The sequence below is a fragment of the Arvicanthis niloticus genome, chromosome 4 (genome assembly GCF_011762505.2).
Source record: "Arvicanthis niloticus isolate mArvNil1 chromosome 4, mArvNil1.pat.X, whole genome shotgun sequence".
Taxonomy (NCBI): Eukaryota; Metazoa; Chordata; class Mammalia; order Rodentia; family Muridae; genus Arvicanthis; species Arvicanthis niloticus.
The window spans coordinates 42,177,692-42,202,813 of record NC_047661.1 but is presented as its reverse complement, the minus strand read 5'-3'; the positions used below and the strand labels follow the sequence as shown (position 1 = coordinate 42,202,813).

Genomic DNA, 25,122 nt, shown 5'->3' with positions numbered 1-25,122 from the left:
AAAATGAGAATTAACTATAGATAAAAGGAATGGAAATCCCCAATGACAAGAAAGTTTTTAAATGATTTGCCTACTCTACACAATGAACATGCTTAAGTTAGAATGGTCAGAACTATCCAGGAATGAGTAAATAAAAGGAACTAACTATTGCAAAGAGGGCCGAACGAAGTGGTGAAATCAGTCACTCTGAGGTATTGAATGAGCAGCTGAGAACTGAGTTCACACTTCTGATGGTATTCTTAACTGTATCATTCTCAGTAATTAAAGGATCCTATTGACATTTGAAAGGAATATCTGCTATCTTTATTTATCATTTATCATGTTAACTCTTCCATGAGAGTTTTATGGGGTTTTAAAACTGTATATCTGAATATGGGGAATCCCATTTTATGAGAAATCATTTTATTTGATGGAAATTTGAAAAGTTTTAAATTTCATCTTAAATTTCAAGTTAGATACAAGACAGTCAAGTCAACTGCTCCCATTCCTTAAGCTGTCTGTTTTGTGATGACCTAGGAGATCAGACAAGGACCAGTTTCTGCTATTTTGTTCTAGCTACCATTAAATATGCCACAAATCTGGGAATGATGCTCTGGCTGCTTTGAGAAATGTCAAGTGGTGATCACAGATACAGAAGCTGTTGCCTGCATCATCATCATCATCATTACTATTTTAGGATTCACACTGAATGATATTTTAAAAACATACACAAACTTCAAATATAATGAACAAGTCGAAAATGACAAATACATGGGCTAAAAGCACTCTAAATCCTGAGTCTCCGGGAGGCTAATATTTTATCGCATGGCTGAACACAGGCAGGAATATTTTTTTGGATTATTATTTTTTCTACAATTTACTACTTAATTGATGAATACATTTTCCAACAGTGATTTTATACCAATTTCTTTGAACTTTTCCATTTATACTTCTAGCTCGTAATTAATCACCTCTATTGAATTCATCAATGATAGTAAAGAATGAAACCAGGAATACGGGCAGAGAAGAAAAGGCAGCTGTAAACAAACACAAAAGGCTACTTGGCATGCAAAAAAAGATGCAGGGGAAATAGACAAAGCATCACTAGAGCCCCTGTCATAAGGCTTTTCTACATAAACACAGGAGGGTTGACACCAAGACGACAGTGCTGTGAAATACAACCTTCAACCAGAATAAGCACAAGGCTCTCATGACATCTCACAATGCTCTTCACATCATTTTAAGTTGCTAGAGATGGAATACTTGCATGGATGGAATATTCAGGGATTCGGCTGTCTATTCATTCCTACTAACTGCCACAGTAAAGATAAGAAAACTCAAGTTTCAAGCAACGCTGTACTTCTAAAATTTATGTATGAAGATAACAACCAGACCAATGACCTGTGACTAAATGTAATCACCCTTCCTCTCTCTCTATACTACAGGACCATGGACACATCTGGTGTCAACACCACCTCAGCCAATACCACCTTCTCCCCTGGGATCAGGAGCCTGTGCAGCAGAGACTACAAGATCACCCAGATTCTCTTCCCATTGCTCTACACTGTCCTGTTCTTTGCTGGGCTCATTACGAACAGCTTGGCAATGAGGATTTTCTTTCGGATCCCCAGTAAATCCAACTTCATCATTTTTCTTAAGAACACAGTCATCTCTGATCTTCTTATGATTCTAACTTTTCCATTCAAAATTCTTAGCGATGCCAAACTGGGAGCCGGGCATCTGAGAACCCTGGTGTGCCAAGTTACTTCAGTCACATTTTATTTTACAATGTATATCAGTATTTCATTCCTTGGACTGATAACCATCGACCGCTACCTGAAGACCACCAGGCCATTTAAAACTTCCAGTCCTAGCAATCTCTTGGGTGCGAAGATTCTTTCTGTTGTCATCTGGGCCTTCATGTTCTTACTTTCACTGCCTAACATGATTCTCACCAACAGAAGGCCAAAAGATAAGGACATAACAAAATGTTCTTTCTTAAAGTCAGAGTTTGGTCTGGTCTGGCACGAAATAGTCAATTACATCTGCCAAGTCATTTTCTGGATTAATTTTTTAATTGTCATTGTTTGTTACAGCCTCATTACAAAAGAACTCTACAGGTCCTATGTCAGAACAAGGGGTTCAGCCAAAGTGCCCAAGAAAAAGGTGAACGTCAAAGTTTTCATCATCATTGCTGTGTTCTTTATTTGCTTTGTTCCCTTCCATTTTGCACGGATCCCCTACACCCTGAGCCAGACCCGGGCTGTCTTTGACTGCAGTGCCGAGAACACTCTGTTCTACGTGAAGGAGAGTACCCTGTGGTTAACATCCTTGAATGCCTGCCTTGATCCATTCATCTATTTTTTTCTTTGCAAGTCTTTCAGAAAGTCCTTGACCAGCATGCTGAGGTGCTCAAAGTCTGCACCAACATCTGGGGCAAACAAGAACAAAGGACAGGAAGGTGGAGACCCAAGCGAGGAGACCCCAATGTAGAGCATTACCCCAGGGGCTGCTTCAGTCTTTAGTGTCCAGGCTCCTCCAAGGAAATCACCGCACAAATATATATTAACATTCACTAAAAGGAAGCTGAGTTAATGACCCTTTAAATAAGCAATCCCTGTACATACATGGGAAAAACCCTAGTCTATAGGCATATAGTAAACTACATCCCATTACTATACTGCAGGCAAACCACAAAAAAAAAAAAAAAAAAAAAAAAAAAAAAAAAAAAAAAAAAAAAAAAAAAGATTTATCTGGTTTCTACAAAATTTGCAGCATAAAATGTAATATCCACTGTCATTTAAAATACATTGCCAATCACAATAATATTTTTGTAATAACTGAGAAATTATGTTTGATCTGATACATCAAACACAGTAATTACCAACTTCCCATTTATAACGAGGATAACAACAAAACCACAAAGACTTAAATCAAATGAAATGACATTGGATAAGGCCTGCATTATTATAAATGCACATTAAGATGGTGGATTAATGGGGGGGGAGGGGAATGGGGATGGCATCTGAAATGTAAATAAATAAAATATTGAATAAAAAAAGATGGTAGAGGTTTGAAAGGTGTATCTTACCATAAAGAACAGACATGATAATATAACTTAAGGAGAGTGAACTTTCATAACATTCTAATATTTTAAAAAAATTACTACTTTCTTAACACTAGAAAAAGCAATTTTACTAAGAGTCTGAGTTTCCTGGGTATAGTGCCGTTCTCGGTACTTATCTGCTAACTAGCTTCGGAAATGCCCTCTGCTTGAATGAACAGAACACTTCTTATTAAGAAAACATAAATAACTATAATTACCAAATTGCACATCACCAATAAGAAAGTGACTGAACTACTTGAGGTTACCTGTTCGTAATCATATGTTTAATATTAAAATGCATTTATTCTGTATCATTTTGTTGGAATTTCTTCACTCAAAACTATCAGATACAATGGTTCAACCTTCTTTGCCTCTATTAAATAGTCAATGTATTTAAGAATTGTGGCCAGTACAGCTTTATTATATATTAGTTTGCAGGTTCTTCAGGAAAGTCATGTCATGTTTGTAAGTCCTCATGTGATGAGAAAAGAGAGAAATATGTAGTCAGAATTCATGTTTCATAGGTGGTATTTTTATTTTATTTTCATTAGTTATCAACACAGAATGATGCATATTTAATAGGTATGTTGTAATACTTCATTTTATGCATCTGAGAAATATGACCAAACTGGAGTCATTATTTGATGCTTTAATATAAACAAAATACCCAGTGTGTGGAAGTTCAAATCATTAGTTTCAAATATTAATGCTCCTTAGAGGGTATTTTCTGACAGAAGATGGCCTAAATACTAGGATCTAAATGTCATGTACAAGAAACGAAAAGGGTAGATTATAGTACAGACAAATTGGTTTAACTTCAATAATGTTTGCCAAACCCAGCACCATTGATTTCTGCTTCAGGACAAAGCTTAGGTTATGTAACTCTTAATGTGGCATCTATTCCAGAGTGGCTGCTCTTCCTATGCTGCACTCCCACCGTGAGGACAAGATGTTCGAGATGCATGTAGACTGTCAAACATGGGAATGTGCTGGCTAGGGACACAGATCAGAGAGAGCTCTTACCTAACAATGCATGGGACCAGGTCCCATCTCCAATACTGCAACACGAAAAAGGATTACAGGTGCAGAACACACAGCTAGTGTCAGTTCTGCCATAGTACTTCCCTCTAAAACTAGACACACAATTTTTGGTTTTGTAAGAATACCAGAGTGTGGGCAACAGAAGAGAATCTAGTGATCACCTATGTCCACCGAACTTTACTCTGCATATGTGATAAACAATGGGCAGCATCATCCCTCAAAATGTCCAGGTATAGACTGGAAGGTGTACAAAAGCTCTTCACCAAGGTTCTATGAATTTAGTGTGAACATGATGAGAGACTGCTGGGGGAACAGACACCTTGAATAGGCTCCTCTCCTTTTGTGGCTATACCTATTTACTGTGATAGTTTTCTATAATAGACAGATAATATTATGCTGATAGGTTATGGCACTTTAATAAAAGAACTGCAAGGTATTTGGAATTACCTGTGTGTGATAGTTATGTATACACAGCATGAAATTAGTGAGCACTGGCGGTGCATGCCTTTACTCCCAGCACTCATGAGACAGAGGCAGGGGGGATCTTTGTGAGTTCAAGCCCAGTATGGTCTACAGAATGAGTTCCAGAACAGCCAGGGCTACACACACACACACACACACACACACACACACACACACACAAAACTGAACCCTAAACCACATCTTTGGGTTTCTTGTTTCTTTGCTGAAAGGCAATAGGCTGCACATACACCTACATCAACCTGAACCTCTTCAGGACATTCTGAGAGACAGGTTCATGCCTAGAATCACAACACTCAGTGGGTGAAGTAGAAGATCACTTCACGTTCAAGAACAGCCTGGTCTACTTAGCCAGTTCCAAGCCAGCCAGGACTACACAGAAAGACCCAGCCTCAAAACTCCCCAAAGCTGACAGTCTAAAAAAATGTCAGTACGATCAAGTGCCTACTATATATAGAACATGCCACCATCTCCAACTGTAAATACTTTGACATATATAAAAACAATACATCTCATATTTCCACTTAATTATCTTGAGGGAAACAAAATTTGGTATGTGTGAGTAGTTAAAAACATGAGGCCATAAAATGTAGTCGTGTTCCTTAGCTCAATGGCTTACCAGGACTGAGGATGCTAGTAGCCAGCAGTTTTTCTCAGAGATTTCTCACAGGAAACATCTGAAGCAGGCCTTGCTGAACCATAGCCCCTGATTATAGTTCCAAGTTCAACACTTGTTTATAAAAATCCTGTGGTCTGACAATGCTTTCTATATTTTAAGTATTAATTCTGTGTCATATGGAATTTATAGGCAACGAAAACACCAATGTCACACCAACAAACCAGATAATCCAATTAAAAACTGGGGTACAGATCTAACCAGAGAATTCTCTACAGAGGAATCTCTAATGGCCAAGATGCAGTGGAAGAAATGTTCAACATCCTTAGCCATCAGAGAAATGCAAAGCAGAATGACTCTGAGATTCCATCTTACACCTGTCAGAATGGCTAAGGTCAAAAATTCAAATAACAGCTTATGCTGGTGAGGATATGGAGCCAGAGAACAAGGGGACACTTTCCCGCTGCTGGTGGGAGTGCAAACTTGTTCAGACACTTTGCAAATCGGTTTCTCAGAAAATAGGGACTTGATCTACCTCAAGACCCAGCTATACCACTCCTGCACATATACCCTAAGTAGACTCTACCATCCCACAAGAACATTTGCTCAACTATGTTCACAGCAGCTTTATTTGTAATAGCCAGGAAACTGGAAAAAACCTAGATGTCCCTCAACTGATGAATGGGTAAAGAAAATGTGGTACAATTACAGAATAGAGTATTATTCAGCTTTTAAAAACAATGACATGATGAAATTTTTAGGCATATAGATGGAACTGGAAAAGATCATCCTGAGTGAGGTAACCCAGACCCAGAAAGACAAACATGGTATGGACTCACTTATAAGTAGATATTAGTCACAAAATAAACAATAACCATTATACAACCCACGGACCCAAAGAAAATAAATAACGAGGAGGACTCAAGGGGGATTCATAAATCTCAGAGAAGAGGAAATAGAATAGACATCATGGGTGGATGGGGGAGATGGATGGGGTGGAGGTGGGAAACAGGAAGGATCAGGTTGGGGGAGGATGGAGGAAGAGAGTACATGGAGAAACAACTGGAATGGAGGGCATGTCTGGGACAAGCTGGAAACCTACGGCAATGGAAACTCCCAGGAATCTATGAGAATGACCTTAGCTAAGAATCCTAGCAATGGGGCATATGGAGCCTGAACTGGCTATCTCCTGTAACCAGGCAAGTCTTTCAATGAAGGAAAGAAGATACCAACCCAGACACAAAACCTTTGAACTACAATTTGTCCTGTCTACAAGATGTGCTGGGGTAAAGATGGATCAGAAACTGAGGGAGTAGCCAAACAATTACTGGTCCAGCTTGAGACCCATGTCATAAGAGAGGGCCTAGCCCTGACACTGCTAATGATATTCTGTTATACTTGCAGACAGGAGCCTAGCATAATCATCGTAAGAGAGGCTTCTCCCAGCAACAGATGCAGAGATTCACAGCCATATATTAGGCAGAGCCTGCAGAATCCCACAGAAGAAGAGGTGGAGGACTGTAGGAGCCAAAGGGATCACAGATACTACAAGAAAACCTACAGAATCAACAAACCCGAGCCCATATGGTCGCAAAGAAACTGACCTGGCAAGCAAGGAGCCTGCAAGGGACTGACCTATAGGCCCTCTATATATGCTACGGTTGTGTAGCTTGGTCTTCAAGTGCAACTCCTAACAGCAGGAACAGGGGCTATCTCTGACTCTGTTGCCTGCTTTTGGGACCTTTTCTTCCTACCTGCCTCATCTAGCATCAATAAGAGAAGATACAAATAGTCTTACTGCAACTTGATGAGCCAATGCTGGTTGATATCAATGGAGAGCTCCACTTTTCTGAAGGGGAAGGGAGGAGTGGATTGGGAGAAGGGGTGACTGGGAAGAGAGGAGAGAGGAAAAAACCAGGGTTGGGATGAAAAGTAAATAAATAATTTAATTAGAAATATACAATTTCTCCAACTTTGGGGGCGGGAAATTCGATTGCTTACAGTGAGTCTTCCCAATAACACAGCCACACTGTGCAGACTAAATATCTAAGATTTCCATGCCACAACAGTAGAGCTGGGCTGTGGCAAGGAGGACCATTCAGCGGGAATCACTTAAAACCACAGTCCTTAAGAAAATAAAATAAAATCTTGCCAACCCTTGAATTACTGCTTTTACAGCAGAAATAAAACATCAGAAACAGAGCTCTCTCACCACACCTGCAGCTATTGCATGGCTGTGACCAACAGCCACGGTGGGATTAGGGTCACCAGTGGGAACTGAAGATGTGGATACACAGCTAATCACAAGTACCAAGAGATGGACAGATTCAGTAAAATGGGAAGAACATTAGAAGGCGATTTCCAGAAGTAAATGGACAATGTGAAAATAAAAGGAAATATGTTTTTATATTATAAATCTATATTTACATGGCAAAGTATAATTATAATTTTCAAATTGACTTAAAATATTTTAGTAAGGATTAGAGAAAGCTATCTTCAATGAAATTATAAACTGATACACTCCTTATAGAAATCTTTTAGAAAATACCCTATAACATTTTGACACATAACTCTTGATCCAGCCATTCTTACAAATATGTTTAAACAAACATACAAGAGTACCTGAATACATATGTTCAGCAGTAACAGCTCCAAAAGTCAAACAAATTAAATGTCCATCAATAGCAGCTTAACTAAAATATGAGAAAGTTGTGTTTACTGTTATGATCAGTGTCTATGTGCTAACATAGACTAAAAAAAATCCAATTTATGTTTACAAATTTTTATTTATATAAGCATATTTATTTATATTTATTTATATAAGCATAATTACTTATACACTAGTATAAATATAGATGACTTCTTGCTATCTATGCACTGGTATTTACAGTTTTCAAATCATTGTTGGAGTGTGCGTGCACACATGTGCATTCCCACGTGTGTGCCTGTGTACACCAGAGCACACATATAGGTATCAAAGGACAACCTCAGGCGTCAGACATCACTTGTCATTTTGTTTGAGATAGAGTCTCCTTTTCACCGCTGAATATCCCAGGCTAACTGACCTGAATGCTTCTAGGGAATTGTCTCCACATCCCCTGTCTCACTATATACATGACAGAGTTACATATACACACTACTGTGTCTAGCTTCATATGGGTTCTGGAGACCCACACTGATTCTTCCACGCTTGTGTGGCAAGCTCTTTACCTACTGAGTTGTCTCCTATGTATTTAATTTTTAAACATATGCTTTCTTTTATGACAAAATCCATGTAACTAAATATCAATCATTTCAAGTATTGTTGTGAATTTATTGCCTGTTTCTAGTTAAGCGAAGAGATTTTTCTAATACTGATTTTCACTTCCCAATAGTTCAGGACATCTGCTTGTAAACTAAGTAGTGTATTTAACTCATTATCACTTTTGGTTACACTAATTGGAAAGTTTAAAACAATTTCACATGATCTAAGGAAAGTACCTCAGTATATTTCAGAGTAAATGAGAGGTCTCTCCTAGAAATATACAAGTTCCTATTTCAACTTACATCCTTAATAAAAATGAAAGCAAACACTTCAACTTTTCCAATATTATTATAGTATACATATTAACTACATCAACAGAAGTCCCTTTGCTCTTAGCCTTGATACAGCTCAGGAATCCTGGAAGTCTAGAAAAGGAAGTAGGTGCAAACAACTTCCATTACAGACCAGTTTGCCCCATCTGACCATACTGGTTGGACAATTTACAAATCTAACCTTAAACCTGAGTGTGTACCAGACAGAACTACAAGTCTGTTCTGCTTTTTCCCCCTGTATTAATCATTAACTCTTGGCATAAGGTCTCCAGAATAGGGTAAACCAGATTCATCCTGCTGCTCTCCTGGGGTAGGGTGGGGATCGGACAAGGCAGGCTCTAAGCTCAAACTCGAGGGCCAGTGGTGGGTTTGTGGTGGTCTTTATCAACACTATTTTGGGAAGATGCTTAATTTCTGCATTTTGTTTTTCAGCTCTCAAATAAGACTGGACTATGTTGCTATTATAAAGACTGTGATAATATAGTTACCTATAATGTCATAGCTATTTTGATTTTATTATTTTTGAGTATATTTCCTTAGTTCATACTAGAATTCCAATCAATAATTTATTCCCACTTGACAAGCTCTTAAATTCTGAGACGTTTTTATTGCATGTTTTTATTTTAAAGTCTTCCTTCCTGGCCTTCATGAACTAATAAGCCCATAGTATTCTTATTGCCTTTTTAGTTGACTTAGCAAGCTTGCATGACATCTCCCATGACAGGTATCATTGTAACCATGTGCTGGATTTTTTCCCCTAACTTTATAAAAAGGATACTGTTATGTATTTCATCATTAAAAGATGGCAAGTATTTCACAGAGAATATAAATAATTTCCCAAATAAGTAAAAAAAAAAAAAAGCAACAGGTGGACAAACACTTATACCTAAGCCCTGTAGTTCTGAGATGGTACTTTCACACAGCCCTAGGGAGCAGGGTGCAGACAAGCCCTTCTAAAGGAAATGTATTTTCCAACAAATATCAGCATTACTGGGGGAAGCTAATGTACTTACCAAGGGAAGCACTTTAAAGCTCTCATTGAAAGAGTATGTAGTATGTCAGGGCCAGGAAGATGGCTCAGCTACTGAAGAGCAACCATGACCATGCAGAGTTCAATCCAGGGGACACACATGTTGGAAAGATATAACTAACTCATTGAAGGAACAAAACACACACACACATACACACACGCGCGCACACAAGAATGTACCTTTGTAACCCTAGAAATGGTCATTGCTAATCAGTTCCTCTTTTCAAAGTTTCCCACAGCTGGCATTTTGAAATTTGACCAAAATGTGATTTCTACTTCTCATATTATGAAATTATCTTGTACAGAATTTCCCTTGTTTAAAGTAAAATTTCCCAGATCTTTGTTGTTATATTGGATTGGGGGCTATTGAGAAATTTAAAATTGACTGTGGAAGCTAAAAACAAACCTATATTTTAAAACTGATTTTGCTGGGTTTTTATCCTCTTATGAAGCAAAAGGATATATATATATTTAAGTTAATATATATATATATTTAAGTTAACTTAAATATATATATTTAAGTTAGCCAAAGAGAAAATTTTTAAAATTCTTAAACTTCCCTAGAGCTAACCAAAGTTCCCAGGAACCGCATTACATTCCATTTTAAAATGTTCAAGTGTGGAATCAATGCGTTCCAAATCCTCAACTAAGTAATATAGGATTTTCTAGTTAGCCAAACCCTGAAGACGGTCCATCTCTACCGTAAGCCTGTGGCAAGAACTATGAAGTGAAACTTGCCATAGACAACCACACATCCTCCTCTTTCCTTTCATCTGTCTGGCAGGGAAGCACGCTGTCACACATGCTAGCTTTCTGCACACTCCCTGAGATTTAAAATGAAATGTTGTACGGATCTTAGTCCAGCACTGATTCAAAAATTCTCAAGGTCTCAAGAATTTGGGTGGTTTCCCAAAAGGGTTTCCTAAAAGTGCCACACTGTATCTTCACTCAAAGTGGCAATTCAAGAAACCTAAGCAATGAGCAGCTGGCATGTTTACTTTTCTCTGACATGCTCAGTGTTGGGCCACCGATCCCCCTACCCCACATGACTATGAAGTACATGATAATTTCAAACTTGCTACATGAGGGAATGAGGTGTACAGCTCTTAAAACATTTGTCTAAACCTAATATCAAATAATCCACAGGTCCAGGGATGGTAGCTCCCACATCTTAGGAAATGTGACACACGATCTGCACAGATGTAGGGATCAAAAGATTAACAGCAATGTCTGCAGAAACAAAACAAACAAACAAACAACAACGACGACTCTATCCTTCCACACACAAACTTCTCACAAGCCCAGGCTGTGAGATGATTTGATTTTCAAATCAAGTCTTATCCTCCTACTTGATTGTAATTCCATACTATTTTCTTCATCATTTTTAACACCTATCATTACATATGAAGTATTCGATAAGGTCGCTGAACATAAAAAATAAAAAGTAAACATTGGGGTTGGAGAAATAGTTTGGTGGTTAAAAGCATGCTCCTGACACCCACTCTGGTGGCTCACAATCACTTTGAACTCCTGCTCCACAGAATCCAACACCTCTGGCCTCTGATAGCATCTGAATGCATACGCACCCTTATACATACAATTTATTATAATAAAATCTCCCACATGTTAAGAATTTGGTTGAGTAGTGGTGTGCCTGCAGAGCCAATGAAAGCACTGGATTCAATACTCAGCACACACAACCAATAGCTACTACTGGCAAATGCTCCAAATGTCTAAAGACAAAGAGGTTCTAGAAAATGTGGGTATTACAGAAGCCCACAAAGGGAAATGAGGAAGGAAAGCCAGTATAAGAAAGCAGAACCTTTACTTCACAAGCTATTCGTGGGTTGCGTTAATGACTGCCACAACTCATACAGCTGAGTGTCTTCCCAAACAAAGGTCAGTTTAATTTTTCTTATGAACTTGCTTGCTATAAAATGTAGAATGTGGTTAAATATTCTAAAAATCTAAATATAATATTCTGTAATCACAGGCTATAAAGCATAAGGTACTACATAACATATGACAAACTGCCCTGTACTCTGACATCTTAAATTGGGTAATGCTACTGTCATGTAATGATTAGTGCTTGCTGTTTGATTTCACAAGGATAGGCATTAATGGGACTTTAAAAAAACAAAACGAAACTAAACAAAAAAACAAACAACAACAACAATAACAAAAACCTAAGATATGTGCTCAAAAAATTCTAGCCAAAGAATTGAATCTGCTAAATGAGTTAAATAATAAGATTGGTTTTTTTTTTTTAAGTAGTTATTTGCCAACTCACAGGGACTCTTTGTTTACCTTTCTTTGTGTGCGTGTTTATGTGTAATAGCTGATGCTCCAGATAGTCAACACCACGGGGATGCAGGGCTTCAACAAGTCTGAGCGGTGCCCTAGGGACACTCGGATGACACAGGTGCTGTTCCCAGTACTCTATACTGTGGTCTTCTTGACAGGCATCCTGCTGAACACCGTGGCCCTCTGGGTGTTCATCCACATCCCCAGCAATTCCACCTTTATCATCTACCTCAAAAACACTCTGGTGGCAGACCTGATAATGACACTAATGATTCCTTTCAAAATCCTTTCTGACTCACACCTTGCGCCCTGGCAGCTCAGGGGTTTTGTGTGTACTTTCTCCTCTGTGGTCTTCTATGAGACGATGTATGTGGGCATCATGATGCTGGGCCTCATTGCCTTCGACAGATTCCTCAAGATCATCATACCGTTTAGAAAAACTTTTGTGAAAAAGACTGCTTTCGCAAGAATAGTCTCGATTTTCATCTGGCTCCTGATGTTCCTGCTCGCCCTTCCAAACATGATCTTGAACAAGAAGGCAACGCAACCGTCCGTCAAGAAGTGTGCATCCTTAAAGAGTCCACTGGGGCTGCTGTGGCATCAAGTAGTCAGTCACACGTGCCAGTTCATTTTCTGGACTGTGTTTATTCTGATGCTTCTATTTTATGTGGTGATTACCAAAAAGGTATACAACTCCTATAGGAAGTTTAAAAGTAAGGACAGCAAGCACAAACGGCTGGAGGTGAAGGTATTTATCGTCATGGCTGTCTTCTTTGTCTGCTTTGCGCCATTTCATTTTGTCAGAGTACCATACACCTACAGTCAAACCATCAATAAGACTGACTGTAGGTTAGAAAACCAGCTGTTTATTGCTAAAGAAGCAACTCTCTTTCTGGCAACAACTAACATTTGTATGGACCCCTTAATATACATAATCTTATGTAAGAAGTTCACACAAAAGGTGCCGTGTATGAGATGGAGAAGGACAAGGACAGCAGCATCAAGTGAAGAGCACCACAGCAGTCAGACAGACAACATCACCCTAGCCTGACCACTTTGTCCCACAGGTTAATTTCATACATGGCTTCACACCTATGTAAGGACGGGACTTCAAAATATCATTTACCCGGAGACTTCATTTAGGCGTTACAGAAAAAAGAGGGGAACAAACAGTTTCCTACATTATTACCCTAGTGTACATTATTACCCTAGTGTACAGAAAAGATTATGCCCATTTTCACCACATAGATAGATGTATTTATACAGGGGATGAACTAACATTAAGAGAATGTGTAATAAAGCAAATGGCCACTAGATGTCACCTTTTCGAGAGCTTTCATGTAATATGGAAAAGGTTATTGGGAAACAGGTTTGCCTGAAAAACCTCCCTTCTAATTACCATCCCATGTTCTCTCTCACGCACAATTCCTAAAACATCTCACTGGGTTTTAGAGCCTTCAGAATGCTGATACTTGTGGACATAAACCAACCAACCTGCATATCCTGTGCCTGTGCAGGAAAGGCTAAGGTGGAGGCTGAAAGAGATGCAGTCTGAGAAACCAAAGTGGGTCAACATAACCCCAGGAACCTCAAAAGACTGTCTCCTTACAAGTGCAAAGAGTTGCTCCTGTATCTAAACAGAGCAGTGGGATAGAGGCACATGCAACAGGCAAAGCCAGTTCACAGCCATGTGCAATCTGAGAGGGGAGGTGCTGTCAGTCAGCAAAACCTTCCTGGGCAACAACATCTGCACTCTGTTGGAAAATAATTATTTCCCTCACTGTTTATCTATATATCAGGGTCCCTGTTACACGCTGTCTTATATTAGTTGCTTTAATTCTTGACCACATTTCCCAAAGACAGGGTTCTTAAAAAGACAGCTAAATCACACGTTTTTATTATCTTCCAAAGTTTCCCCCCAGGCTTCCCCCCCAGCCCCCCAAAAAATGGACTGCAGATATCCTAGACAGAATGTACTATACTATCTTTAGTGCATATAAGCTATGGAATGGTTGTCCTGTGATTAGTAATATCCATGTAGAAAAATTTTTCAAAACCTGGTTCATTTTATTTGGGCCCATCTACTTCCTTGCATCTCTTTATGGGTTTAAGAAAATAAAAGTAAAGTATGTGGAGGGTGATGTTGGCTTTTCTAGAGATGAGGACTCTCCCTCTAACTGTGCCTATAATATGAAATATAGATGTCTCCTTCCTTTGCCTCAGAAGCCACAGAGGCAAGAGAACTTACTTGCCTTTCTGCAATCATTTGCTAACCTGGACCCCCTTTACAGGCTCAGTTTAATGTGACATGTTTTGTCTGCACTCCACTGTACAAAGAACCTTCTGTCTGACTCACTTTATAAGTTCCCGTCGATTGGTGAAACCCAAAGTTCCTATTTCTTACTCCAATCTGCCCAATCTCCCCGCTATTCCTCCAACCCAGTCACTTCCTCATCTGTGTGACATCCTTCCTCACCCAGTTATCACATTGATTTAGAGTAATTCACTAAAGTGTGTGCTGTGCAATTAATAAATGTTTGCTAAAACAAATCAAAAGAGGCTTTTTTTTTTTTTTTTTTTTTTTTTTTTTTTTTTTTTTTTTTAAGACAGGGTGTCACTATTTGTTCTGGTTGTCCTGGAACTCACAAAGATCTACCTGCCTCTGCCTCCCAAGTAGAGTGCTGGGATTAAATACATACATCAAAATACCCAGCCCAAATGGGTCTTATTTTAATGCACTATAAAAGTAAAAGGAAAGCAGCCAACTCCTGCTGATTTACCATTAACAGAGTAGGCTTCCAGGACAGGTAGTGTGGCTCAGTGGTAGAACCTGTGCCTGGCATGTACAAGATCCTAGATTTGATCCCCAGCACCCAGTAAAAAAATAAAAGGAAATATTTTTTTTAAATGGAAGCTTAAGTTCTTGAGTTGCTTTCCTGTAGTGTGTGTGCTAGAGCTGAGGAGCAATGCCACCCACATGGGCGAGGAAAGACCACTAATGGAAACAAGGAGACTAAACAGCTCAGCACTAGAATGTGAAGGCTACGGACACAATGCTTCAGTCATCCAGTAACTGGGGAAGTCAAACCTGTAACTGCGGCATATCCCAAATCCCAAAGCTGTCCTTTAGATCAAGTCTAGGTCTCTTAAATGCATCAATGAAATCATTTGTATTGCTATACATCTCACTAAAACTATATACCATTACACAGCACATGACACAGGGCGGCCCTAACACTGTGTCACACATACCTGCATCTGAGCCACACTGTTAAACAGTAATCCATACTTGGTAGTATTGCTTATATAGTTCAGCTTTGATGACAATTTCAATTGCCTCTACATAGACTTACCACTAATACATGCACTTTTAAGAAAGGTATTTCCAGACATAACTTTAAGAGTAGATCTGTGTTTCACAAGTTCAAATTCTTCATTCCATATAATACCATAGTCAGAAGTAGACTGCCTAGTCAAGTGTTATGTACACACCTATGCAATCCCAGCACACCACTGTCTGTGTGGGGATCACCAATCAATACTAGCTTTTCCAGGTGACAGGGTTCTCTCAAAACAACAGCAACAAAAGCAGAGTGCCTGATCTGTACAACAAGGTTGCCAGGAACCTAAAGAAGGGGTGTGTTAGGCCTATCTTAAAGATACATTCCCTAAGGAAACCGCTAAGCTCTCAAGGCAGACTCAAAACTAGCATATTTACAGAATGGCAGGATATTTAACTTGGACACAAACAAGTAGCAAGGAATGAAAGGAAAGAAGTGCTGAGCCTTCAGAAGCTGGGTCTGCTCTGGGACAGACTACAACACTGTGTAACCCTGTCTTCTTCAGCTCCCCACAGGCCTGTGCTTAAATCTGAATGAAACCCTTTCTTAATAAATTCCAAAAGTCCTTTTAAAATAAAATAGCACTCTGATGCAGTATGTGAGCTGAACTCATGGCAAAATTGTGGGCTTTTGTCAAAAAGATATAATTATTTGCACTGGATAATTAGGGTGAGGCCTCTAAACATCTTCTATGAGGGGAAAAGACAGGAGTGTAATTACCACACAGGGAAACATTGTAGAGAAACCACAGGAAGTTACTCTACCATGGGATGGGGGTGGGGGGAGATGCGATGCTGATCCTCAGCTCAGTGATGTGAGATGGATGACAGTGACAAAGTCACTGTGTGGAGAAGAGCCCTGCAGGTCAGTTCCCACACAGTTCAACAGGAGAAATCACCCAAAGCAGGACAGCCCAGGCCATCTGGTGTCTTCTATCTAAGAAAGGAACAGGTTGCCGGGCTTGGTGGCGCACGCCTTTAATCCCAGCACTTGGGAGGCAGAGGCAGGCGGATTTCTGACTTCGAGGCCAGCCTGGTCTACAGAGTGAGTTCCGGACAGCCAGGGCTATACAGAGAAACCCTGTCTCGAAAAACAAAACAAAACAAAAAACAAAACAAAACAAAAAAAACAAACAAAAAAGAAAGGAACAGGTTTACAAGATACTAGCCCTAGTTACTACAGAATTTACAAAGCATTTGAAGGGCCTAGGAACAGATCTGAACATTCTAAACTTCACCCAATATGCATAATAAAAGTAAAGGACACAAGTGCTAGAGATCACGTGCTTTAGTGGTTACCAGAATTGGCTGAGAAGACCCTAAAACTCAGATTGCTGGAAACGCCCCAGCAAGACTCAGTGCAAGCTTCCAGGTGACACTGGTGCCATGAGTTTGATCTACACATTTAAGATCATGCCCCTAAATATCTGTGAAGGCCCATACTTCCCACTGAAACTGACTGACAATCCAGCCGTCATGGGACACACATAACCCTACTTTTTCTAAATATAGGCTGCTGAGGCAGGAGGATGAAGTTGAGGCCAGCCTGGTCTATAGAGAGAGTTACAAAGCTCAGGCCACCCTGAGCCACATAACAACTGACTTGATCCCCAGCCTCCTGGAAATGAGTGTCTAAGATTAGCTTAACCAACCAGAGACAAAGCAACATTGGTAGTAAGAGAGCAGGGCAGATACAAGGCAGCAGGAAAAGGCAGCTACAACCTGGGAAGATGATGCCTTTCTTAAGGGGTGTCAGCTATTTAATACTAAATGTTGACACTGCAGGCAATTCAGGTTGCTCACTAGAAGCAAGAGCAGTGGTAAAACCAGGGGTACTGAAAACAAGTGTGAACGTATTACGTAATACTTCTTACTAGCCAGGCAGGTAGACAAAGCTTTCAACACATTCTATCATTTAGCAGTCCCAGGAAGCCTATAAAGCCTTCTCATTATTTGTTTTAGAGATGAAGTTGAGAAACTGAAAGACCAGGGCACCTGAATGAAGTGACAGAGCTCAGCATGGCTGAGGACCTAAGTTAGACTCTAGCTTTTAAGCGTATCTTAAATGACAATATTCTCAAGAGAAAGCCTAACTTTCTAGTTTCCTAATCTATGCCTTGTATGTTTTATAACTTCCATAGCTACTCCCGCAATCCCTGCCTCTTCCAAATTAGCATCATCATGTGTGGGCTACAGGCAGCCCAGGAAGTGCTAGCTGATAAGCCCAGACACATAAGTTAACAAGGGCCTCCCATTCCAGGACCTTCCCACCCTACTCCCATGCCCAAATGCCTGTGGTGTGCCAGCACTGTGCTGCTGGACACCTTAAAAGGATAACTGTTCTCGTGTGTGTGTGTGTGTGTGTGTGTGTGTGTGTGTGTGTGTGTGTGTCTGAATGTGTGTTTGTACTTGTGTGGGCACACATGAATATGCATGTGAAGGCCTGAGTTTACTACAGTACATCTTCCTTGATCACTCTCTCGTTTTTTTTGCTGAGCCTAGAGCTTATCACTCAAGCTACTCCACCTAGCCAACTCCTGTGCTCTGGGATTACAGGCCACTGTGCTTTCCCAGCTTTTATGTGGGTTCCGGAGCTACAAATGTCTGCTTTACCAGGAGCCGTTGCCCTGCGGTCTCCTCCCCTTTGTAACTATCACTATATCCTTGAAGCAGATCCTATGAGTTTGCCTGCTGGTAAAGGGAAATAAGAAAGCAAAAGTGCAGACTGGACAGGTACTGTGCCATTGGTGTGTAGCTCCCTGATGGCAAACACGGATACAGCTCATCCTGACAGCCAGACAAGTGGCCTCAAGACTAGAACCTGCACTGCTCTGCCCAAACAGCAGGAGGGCAAACAGGATTCCAGGGAGGCTGACATCAACCTCACTGGTGAATGGTGAGAAACTGGCCCCTGGATAAGAAGAGGGGAAAAGTCTACATATAAATGAATTTCATCACCCTTGGAAGAAGATAGGGTCAATCCCAGTACCCTGGTCTACCCTGTGCTAGCTAGGTGTCCCACCAGCTGAGTTCCTAAGGAAAATAAAAGCCCCACATTGGATTCACATGCTCACTAGGCCAGTCATCCTGTACAAGCTGGGCTCAAGGCTGATCTCTGAGGCTGCACCCAGGTAAGGAATGCAAACCACAATGAGTGGGAGGTGCTATGTGAGGCATGGTTATCAAACCACAGAAGTTTGGAGGTTTGAATAGACTAATTTCAAAGGGAGGAATTAAAGAAGGGCTCAGGGGAGATGAGCACTTGAAGTAGAGTTTGAAGAGAAACAGAACATTTAGAAGAGAATGCTATGCAGCATACAGGATAACCAAAGACCCCAGGAGGGGGCACAAGCACACAGGTTGCAATCCTACAGCGAGTCAATGCACAAAGTGAGCGGAAGAAAGCTCAGGACCCAATCTCAGAGCATGTTATAGGTATCTACACTTCTCTAATGAGCCACCGAGGCTTCTGAGATGCAAAACCACACAGTGTGGGCTCTGTTTCTGAAAGAAACTTGTGCATCTTGAAGACTCTCAACTTAATTGAAAGAGCCACTAAGAGTAGGAAGTCATCTTTCACCTGTGCAGGCCTGACCAGGAGAGACAGATCCCTGACAATTAGACCAGGGAAGGGCCACAGATAATGATAAAAGAAGGCCAAATGTTGACTTTTTCCTCATCCTCCTCAGCTGAAACAAAATCATGGTGAGCTTTTCCTCCAGCCAACAGAGCCCCACCCGAAGATGACCAGGCTGGTCAGATACTCTCAAAGCCAGTGCTGTCACTATGGCTCCTGTTTCTTCTGTCTACATTGATGAACCCAAAGTTAGGAGAAGAGACCCATCCTAGGCCACCCCAACCACTTAAAACCTCAACCTTTTAATTTGCTCTGTATGTGTGTGTGGTGTCTGTGTGTGTTTCATTTTTAATAAAGTTTGTTACCTGTTGCTGTCTGTTGTGTCCAAGCTTTTTTCCTGCCTTCTAATTCAATTTAGTTGTTAGACAAACCAAACTCCATCCAGCCTCCTACATGGTAGCACATGGACTGGAGGCATTTTCAAGGAGATGAGTTATGAGTTCAGAACCCAAGGTTATTTAGGAAGTTCGATGTACGGTGTGTTTGTGATTAATGTGTAAAACATATTCTCAAGGAGTTCACTGTAAATATAGCCATCCTCCTTTACGAGTCGACTGCTGTAGAGGCCCTTAGAATGGATGAAGTACTGAGTCATGAAAAAAGGCAAACTGCATATTTTGGGGGGAGGGGGTCTCAAATTTAGTTGTCATTAAGGAATCAAGTCAAGAAGCAAAGACAGAAAAGGCAAAATGTGGACAAAGGTTCTGAAGACAGGGCCAGGCTAACCCTGGCCAAGAGTTTTTCTGAGAGAGGAAGAGAGATTAAGAATCAGATACCCTAAGAGGGCATGTTGCACAGATCAAACAGGAAAAAAGGAATAGAGGATGAGACAGGAGGTCAAGGGAACTAAAAGGAGATGGATGGTGTGGTGGTGCTCCAGTTTGTGAATGGGAAGTGAGGGCAGACAAGTTAACTCTTACCTTTCCAAAAGGGGTAAGTCTATTTAAGAGATGCAAAGTGGCTATGGTCCACAAGAAATAACTCATTTCATTGGAGCACCAATGAAATGGTTGGATTTAGCCTTGTAATTGCCCCATCTGCCTGTCTGGTATGACTGAATTTAAGCTTGCCTCTTTGGCTATCATGATACTGAAAATGAACCCCAAGAGATTAGAACTGCCCCCCCACAAAAGTGCACTGATGGGAGGGGAAATAGCTGAAGCCTTGACTACACCAAGAGGAGAAACTTATCTCCAAGAGAAAGATATTGAAATTGTTAATGTCTTTGCAGGAGAGAGATTCATCTTGCAGAGAGCAGAACAGACCCACCTTACCGGATAAACTCACCCTTCAGGAGGGACTTGGAGCAGAGGCCAGGAAGCGACCACACCTTGCTAGCTTATTTAGTAAATGTTTTTCTTGCTTCTATTTAGAACCTACTCTCATGTCAAGAATCCTGGAGAAATTCTGGAGACAGACTTGAAAGGGTTAATGGATCTCTCTGGCCCTCTTCCAAATGTGGCCATACTGAACAAATCTCCCCTTTCTGCTTTTCACTATTAATTTGATTCCTTTAATTATCTTACTGAGGATGGGCAGCCAATCCTGGTTTGCTGGGGCACAGATTATCAGCCCTAAGTCCAGTAATAACCTCAGGCAACAGAACCGGCCTAGTCACATGATAGTTATGCCATCATCAGAGGCATCCATGTTATTATCTGAGTCCTGACTGCTTTGCCCCATTCTCAGAAGTATCTGCATAAAAAGAGGTTGTGCAAGGGAAGCTAGGGAGGAAAGAGAAAAGGAAGTGTCAGAACACAGACAAAAAAATGGGACAGAAGTTAAAACAGTAAACGAATAATAAAGGAGGAAGCCGGTGGTAAGAATATGAAAGAGACAGAAAACCCAGTTTAAGACTTCAAATACCTGCATAATTCTGCTTTGAAAAAGATTTACTTTACTCATCATTCAAACTTCTGCTAACTTCTGTTAACTTCTGCTAATCTAATTTAAAATAATAATAATAATAATAATAATAATAATAAAAACCCTCAAAAACTGAGGCAGAGGACTAGAATGCTGGGGCTGTGTTTACGAGCTGGGTTCTTTGTATATCGTTTTCCTCAGAATTATCTGTCTCAAGAAGATTTACCTTATATATGTCTGAATATCTTCAGATCTTTTTTTTAATGTTGAAATTCCTGTCAAAGATCTTTTTTTTAATGTTGAAATTCCTGTCAAGAAAGATATAAGGAGTGTTCCAAGATTCCCTGGCTCACCACTAAAAAGAAACTGGAGCTTACTAAAGGCGACTAAAATGCTAAAGGGATGGCCTAGCTTCTGAGTTGAGGATCGTCACCTTCTAACTATCTCCCATTCCCAAGCATAAAGACATGCCTGCCTTCCCCACTGATTTCAATTGTCCTACGCATGCCTCCCACCAAAGCAAATGGAAGACCAAACAAATTCTAAACAACGTGATGACTCCTGTGTGTACATTATCTCACTCCAGTTACAGGCATCTTTATGCTTAGGAAGACCCTGAAGCTGAAGACCTCATCCAAGTAGAAATTCGATGAAACAGACCCTAGGATCCACACCGGAGCTGACCTGATCCCAGTTACCAGTTTTGTCACAGCCCAACATTAAAGCAAGATACACAGCTGAGAGATAGACAGGATGCCGAACCTCCAAGTGAGTTACAAGGAGAGGACAAGAGCAGACTTGGCTATCTCCAGACTCGATCTCCAAAGCTTCCGTCCCCTTTAATCAACCACTCTGAAGGATGTTCCCATACCAAAAAGGTTGGGGCTTTTTGAAGACCTAATACACACAAGTGATTTCAAGTGACAGATTAAACATAGTAATTTAGGCATAGGGACCCAAAGATACCAATCTGGCCTAAGGGATATTAAAGGGTTTGTGATAATTACATCCAGCACAAATGCACAGCCACTAGACAGAAACTGTAGGATACTCTTCTATACAGAAACAAATAGTCAGATTGCCGGAGGCTTTCACTACAATCCTCGCTCCGTGATCTGACAATATGGAAAAGACATGGATCTTCAGTACACGTCACTTAGCTGGGCATGGCAAGTCAGGCCTGTAGTCCCAGCCCTTGAAAGACTGAGGCAGGAGAATTGCCATAAATCAGGGCTAGACTAGGGGGACACAGGAAGACTCCACCTAAAAGTCAATCAATCAATCAATCAATCAAACCCAAAGGGACCAAGACCTGAAGCTGAGCTAACTTTCTTCCTTGCTATCTTTGTCAGTGTGCTCTTACTCAAAGGACTATCAGTACATTTAAATGCACATTTTTCTTGAGAAGGAACAGATATACCGGGAATCACAGTGATAGAGAAAAGGATCCTGTTCAAAATACTATGCCTTCTAACACTATGACAGAGAGCACTTTCCCACGCTGCCACCGAGGAACAGAAACTAGGAATGGAGGAATAAGACCATGCTACGGCACAAGCGCCATGCTCAGCATCTCATGGGAAGAGCTGTGGGGGAACAAAGAGCGCATGCCAGAAATGAGAAAACCTCATCAGTAGTGTTACTGATTCTATCTTCTCTCCTTCGATGTCTCTGTGTCTCTTTAAGAATTTATCATGGAAAAGCAGACCAAATATCTGTGATTAAACCAGGATCATCATTTTGTAGACATTAAAACATACCATAACTTGCTCAAGTCATTCAAAATACAAAGGAAAAGGTCAATTTACTTCTATGGTTATTTTTATTTAGTGATCTGTAAATATCCCTTTGCTCAAGAGCCACTGGATGGATCCAGCTAAACAGACGGTGCCAATTTCCCTACACAAAGATTAAAGAAAAAGTAAAACCAAAGAGATTAAAGAATAAGAGTCAAAAAAAATCCATGTAAAGTGCAATATCTGATTAGATTCGACAAGAATATTAAGATAATACTAAATACTGAATTTAATGGAGACAGCATTTCCAAATTCTGTTTTAGCCTTAGAACCATCACTAATAATAATGTAACAATTTTTAAAAGAATATTACTAGGCCAGTTAGGTGGCTCAGTGGGTAAGAGTGTTTTTTTGCCAGAACTGAAGACCTGAATTTGATCACATGGTGGAAAGAGAGAATTCACTCTGGCAAGGTGTCCTCTGACCTGCACACATGTGCCATGATATACAAGATATACACAATAATAAATTAGCTTAAAAATGTTATCTTTGGGGAAATACATGCACAAGCATAAACAACACATAAAGTTATTGTTTGTTACAAAGACTGCAACTTTAAATCATCACCCCCAATAATGTATGCAATGATTTGTGCACATGTGTATAGTCTGTATGCAGAATGTATGTAGTCTGTATGCAGAATGTGTGTAGTCTGTATGCAGAATGTGTGTAGTCTGTATGTAGAAGTGTTGAGCAACTTGAAAATTTAGATGAAATACAATGAAACTATTCTTTTAACTTTACCTTTCAGTATATCCCTCTGAGTTTACATCTCTAGCACCCACATAAAACAGTATGTACTGGGAAGTCAGAGACAGCAGAATCTCTCGCTGACTTGAGGTTCAGTGAGAGACTCTACCTCAAAAAGTAAGGTACCAGATACCTAATGGTGGGCTAAGGTCACAGGCACATAGCCACACATAACCACAATATTAGAAGCCATTAAAGTCACTACCAATGTTAAAACATTGTGTGTGAGGGGGGAGGGGGGCAAATGAGATGACTCAGCAAAAAAAATCACTTTCACTAATCCTAATGACATGAGGTTTTATCCCTAGGACCCACAAGTTAAAAGGACAGAAAGGACACCCGCAGTTTCTTCTCTGACCTTCATACCAACACCTAAAAATGAGATAAATATAATTTTGAAAGATTTTTTAATGTTTTTTAATCATTCAAGACACAGACACACACACACACACACACACACACACACACACACGTTTGTGCCCCTAACCCTACCTACCTATCTATACTAAAAGTGAATTCACTATAAGAGCTCCCCCAGCATGTTAATGATGCAGTAAGAAAATTTTTGTTATAATTTCTTTATGGGCCTTTATGAAATATAAGGCTTGATATATAATAAAGTAGAAAAAAAAACCCTAAAAATGAAAAAAAAAAAAAAAAAAAAAAAAAAAAACAGGTTTACCATGCCATGGACAGTAGGGAAGGTACAGGCCAGCTGCTGGCTGCTCATGCCATCAAAGCCCGTTTGACTCATTCGGGTCTGAACATGTATGATTTCCTTTTCTGAATGTGAGGAACGACTAGCTTTAACAGGTCCTAACTTGAGAGTAGAGCATACAACACTTTTCAGACTAATGTAATGCATAAAGACTATCTCATGTTAACCTTTGCATTACCAGGCTTAATTTCTATCACCAGCCAAAGAAGTGTGGAAATACTGTCCCCGAACAGGCAGTCTGCTTTTATTCTGGGGAGGCAGCCTATTCTACCCCAAGCCCACAATGAGATGGATCACAGCTTTGCCTCCTGAACAGTCAACACACAGACACATGCTTCAGTACCCATGTCAAACTCCAAGGTCCTTATGAGAAGGGACATATTGTTAATGAACTTGTGGTCACTGTCTGTATCCCAAGAAGCCAAGTTCAGCCACCTATCCTAGAGAAGCCAAATAAAACATCCTAATTAATAGGGGAAAAAGAGTGAAAACAGAAAAAGTACGTGTGTGAGTAACTGTGTTATGTAGTGTGTGTGTGTGTGTGTGTGTGTGTGTGTGTGTGTATGTTGAGTGTGTGAGAGTATATGTATGTGTGTATGTTTGAGTGTGTGTGAGAAAGTGTGTGTGTGTGTGTGTATGTGAGAGACAGAGAGAGAGAGAGAGAGAGAGAGAGAGAGAGTTGTTTGTCCAAATAACCCAGGTAATAAATGTTATTAATTTGGAGAAGGCAACAAAATTTGTTAATCTTGTAACAGAAGCCTGCCAAATACATGTCCCAATGTATGGTTTACTATGACTTCAGACAGAACTGAAAAAGTGGGATTAAAACCCCCAAACCTGTAGAGAATGTCACTGCCATCATTGCCCGCACTGACAAGGTGGC

General features: G+C 40.2%; 3 protein-coding genes across 16 annotated transcripts in view; 2 read left to right on the top strand and 1 right to left on the bottom strand.

The window, feature by feature from the left end:
• P2ry12 (purinergic receptor P2Y12) overlaps positions 1–3,396 on the top strand; it is a 43,114-nt gene extending 39,718 nt beyond the window's left edge. Inside the window, exon 3 of the mRNA XM_034500462.2 lies at positions 1,425–3,396. Within this exon, the coding sequence (XP_034356353.1) occupies positions 1,429–2,472 (1,044 nt within the window). The 5' untranslated portion in view covers positions 1,425–1,428 and the 3' untranslated portion in view covers positions 2,473–3,396. The remainder of the gene's footprint in view (positions 1–1,424) is intronic.
• Med12l (mediator complex subunit 12L) overlaps positions 1–25,122 on the bottom strand; it is a 290,187-nt gene that overhangs the window by 84,563 nt on the left and 180,502 nt on the right. The window lies entirely within an intron of this gene.
• P2ry13 (purinergic receptor P2Y13) lies at positions 11,446–14,498 on the top strand. Its single transcript, XM_034500464.2, has 2 exons — positions 11,446–11,727; positions 12,167–14,498. Exon 2 carries the CDS (start codon positions 12,170–12,172, stop codon positions 13,181–13,183), a length of 1,014 nt encoding a protein of 337 aa, XP_034356355.1. The 5' UTR covers positions 11,446–11,727; positions 12,167–12,169; the 3' UTR covers positions 13,184–14,498.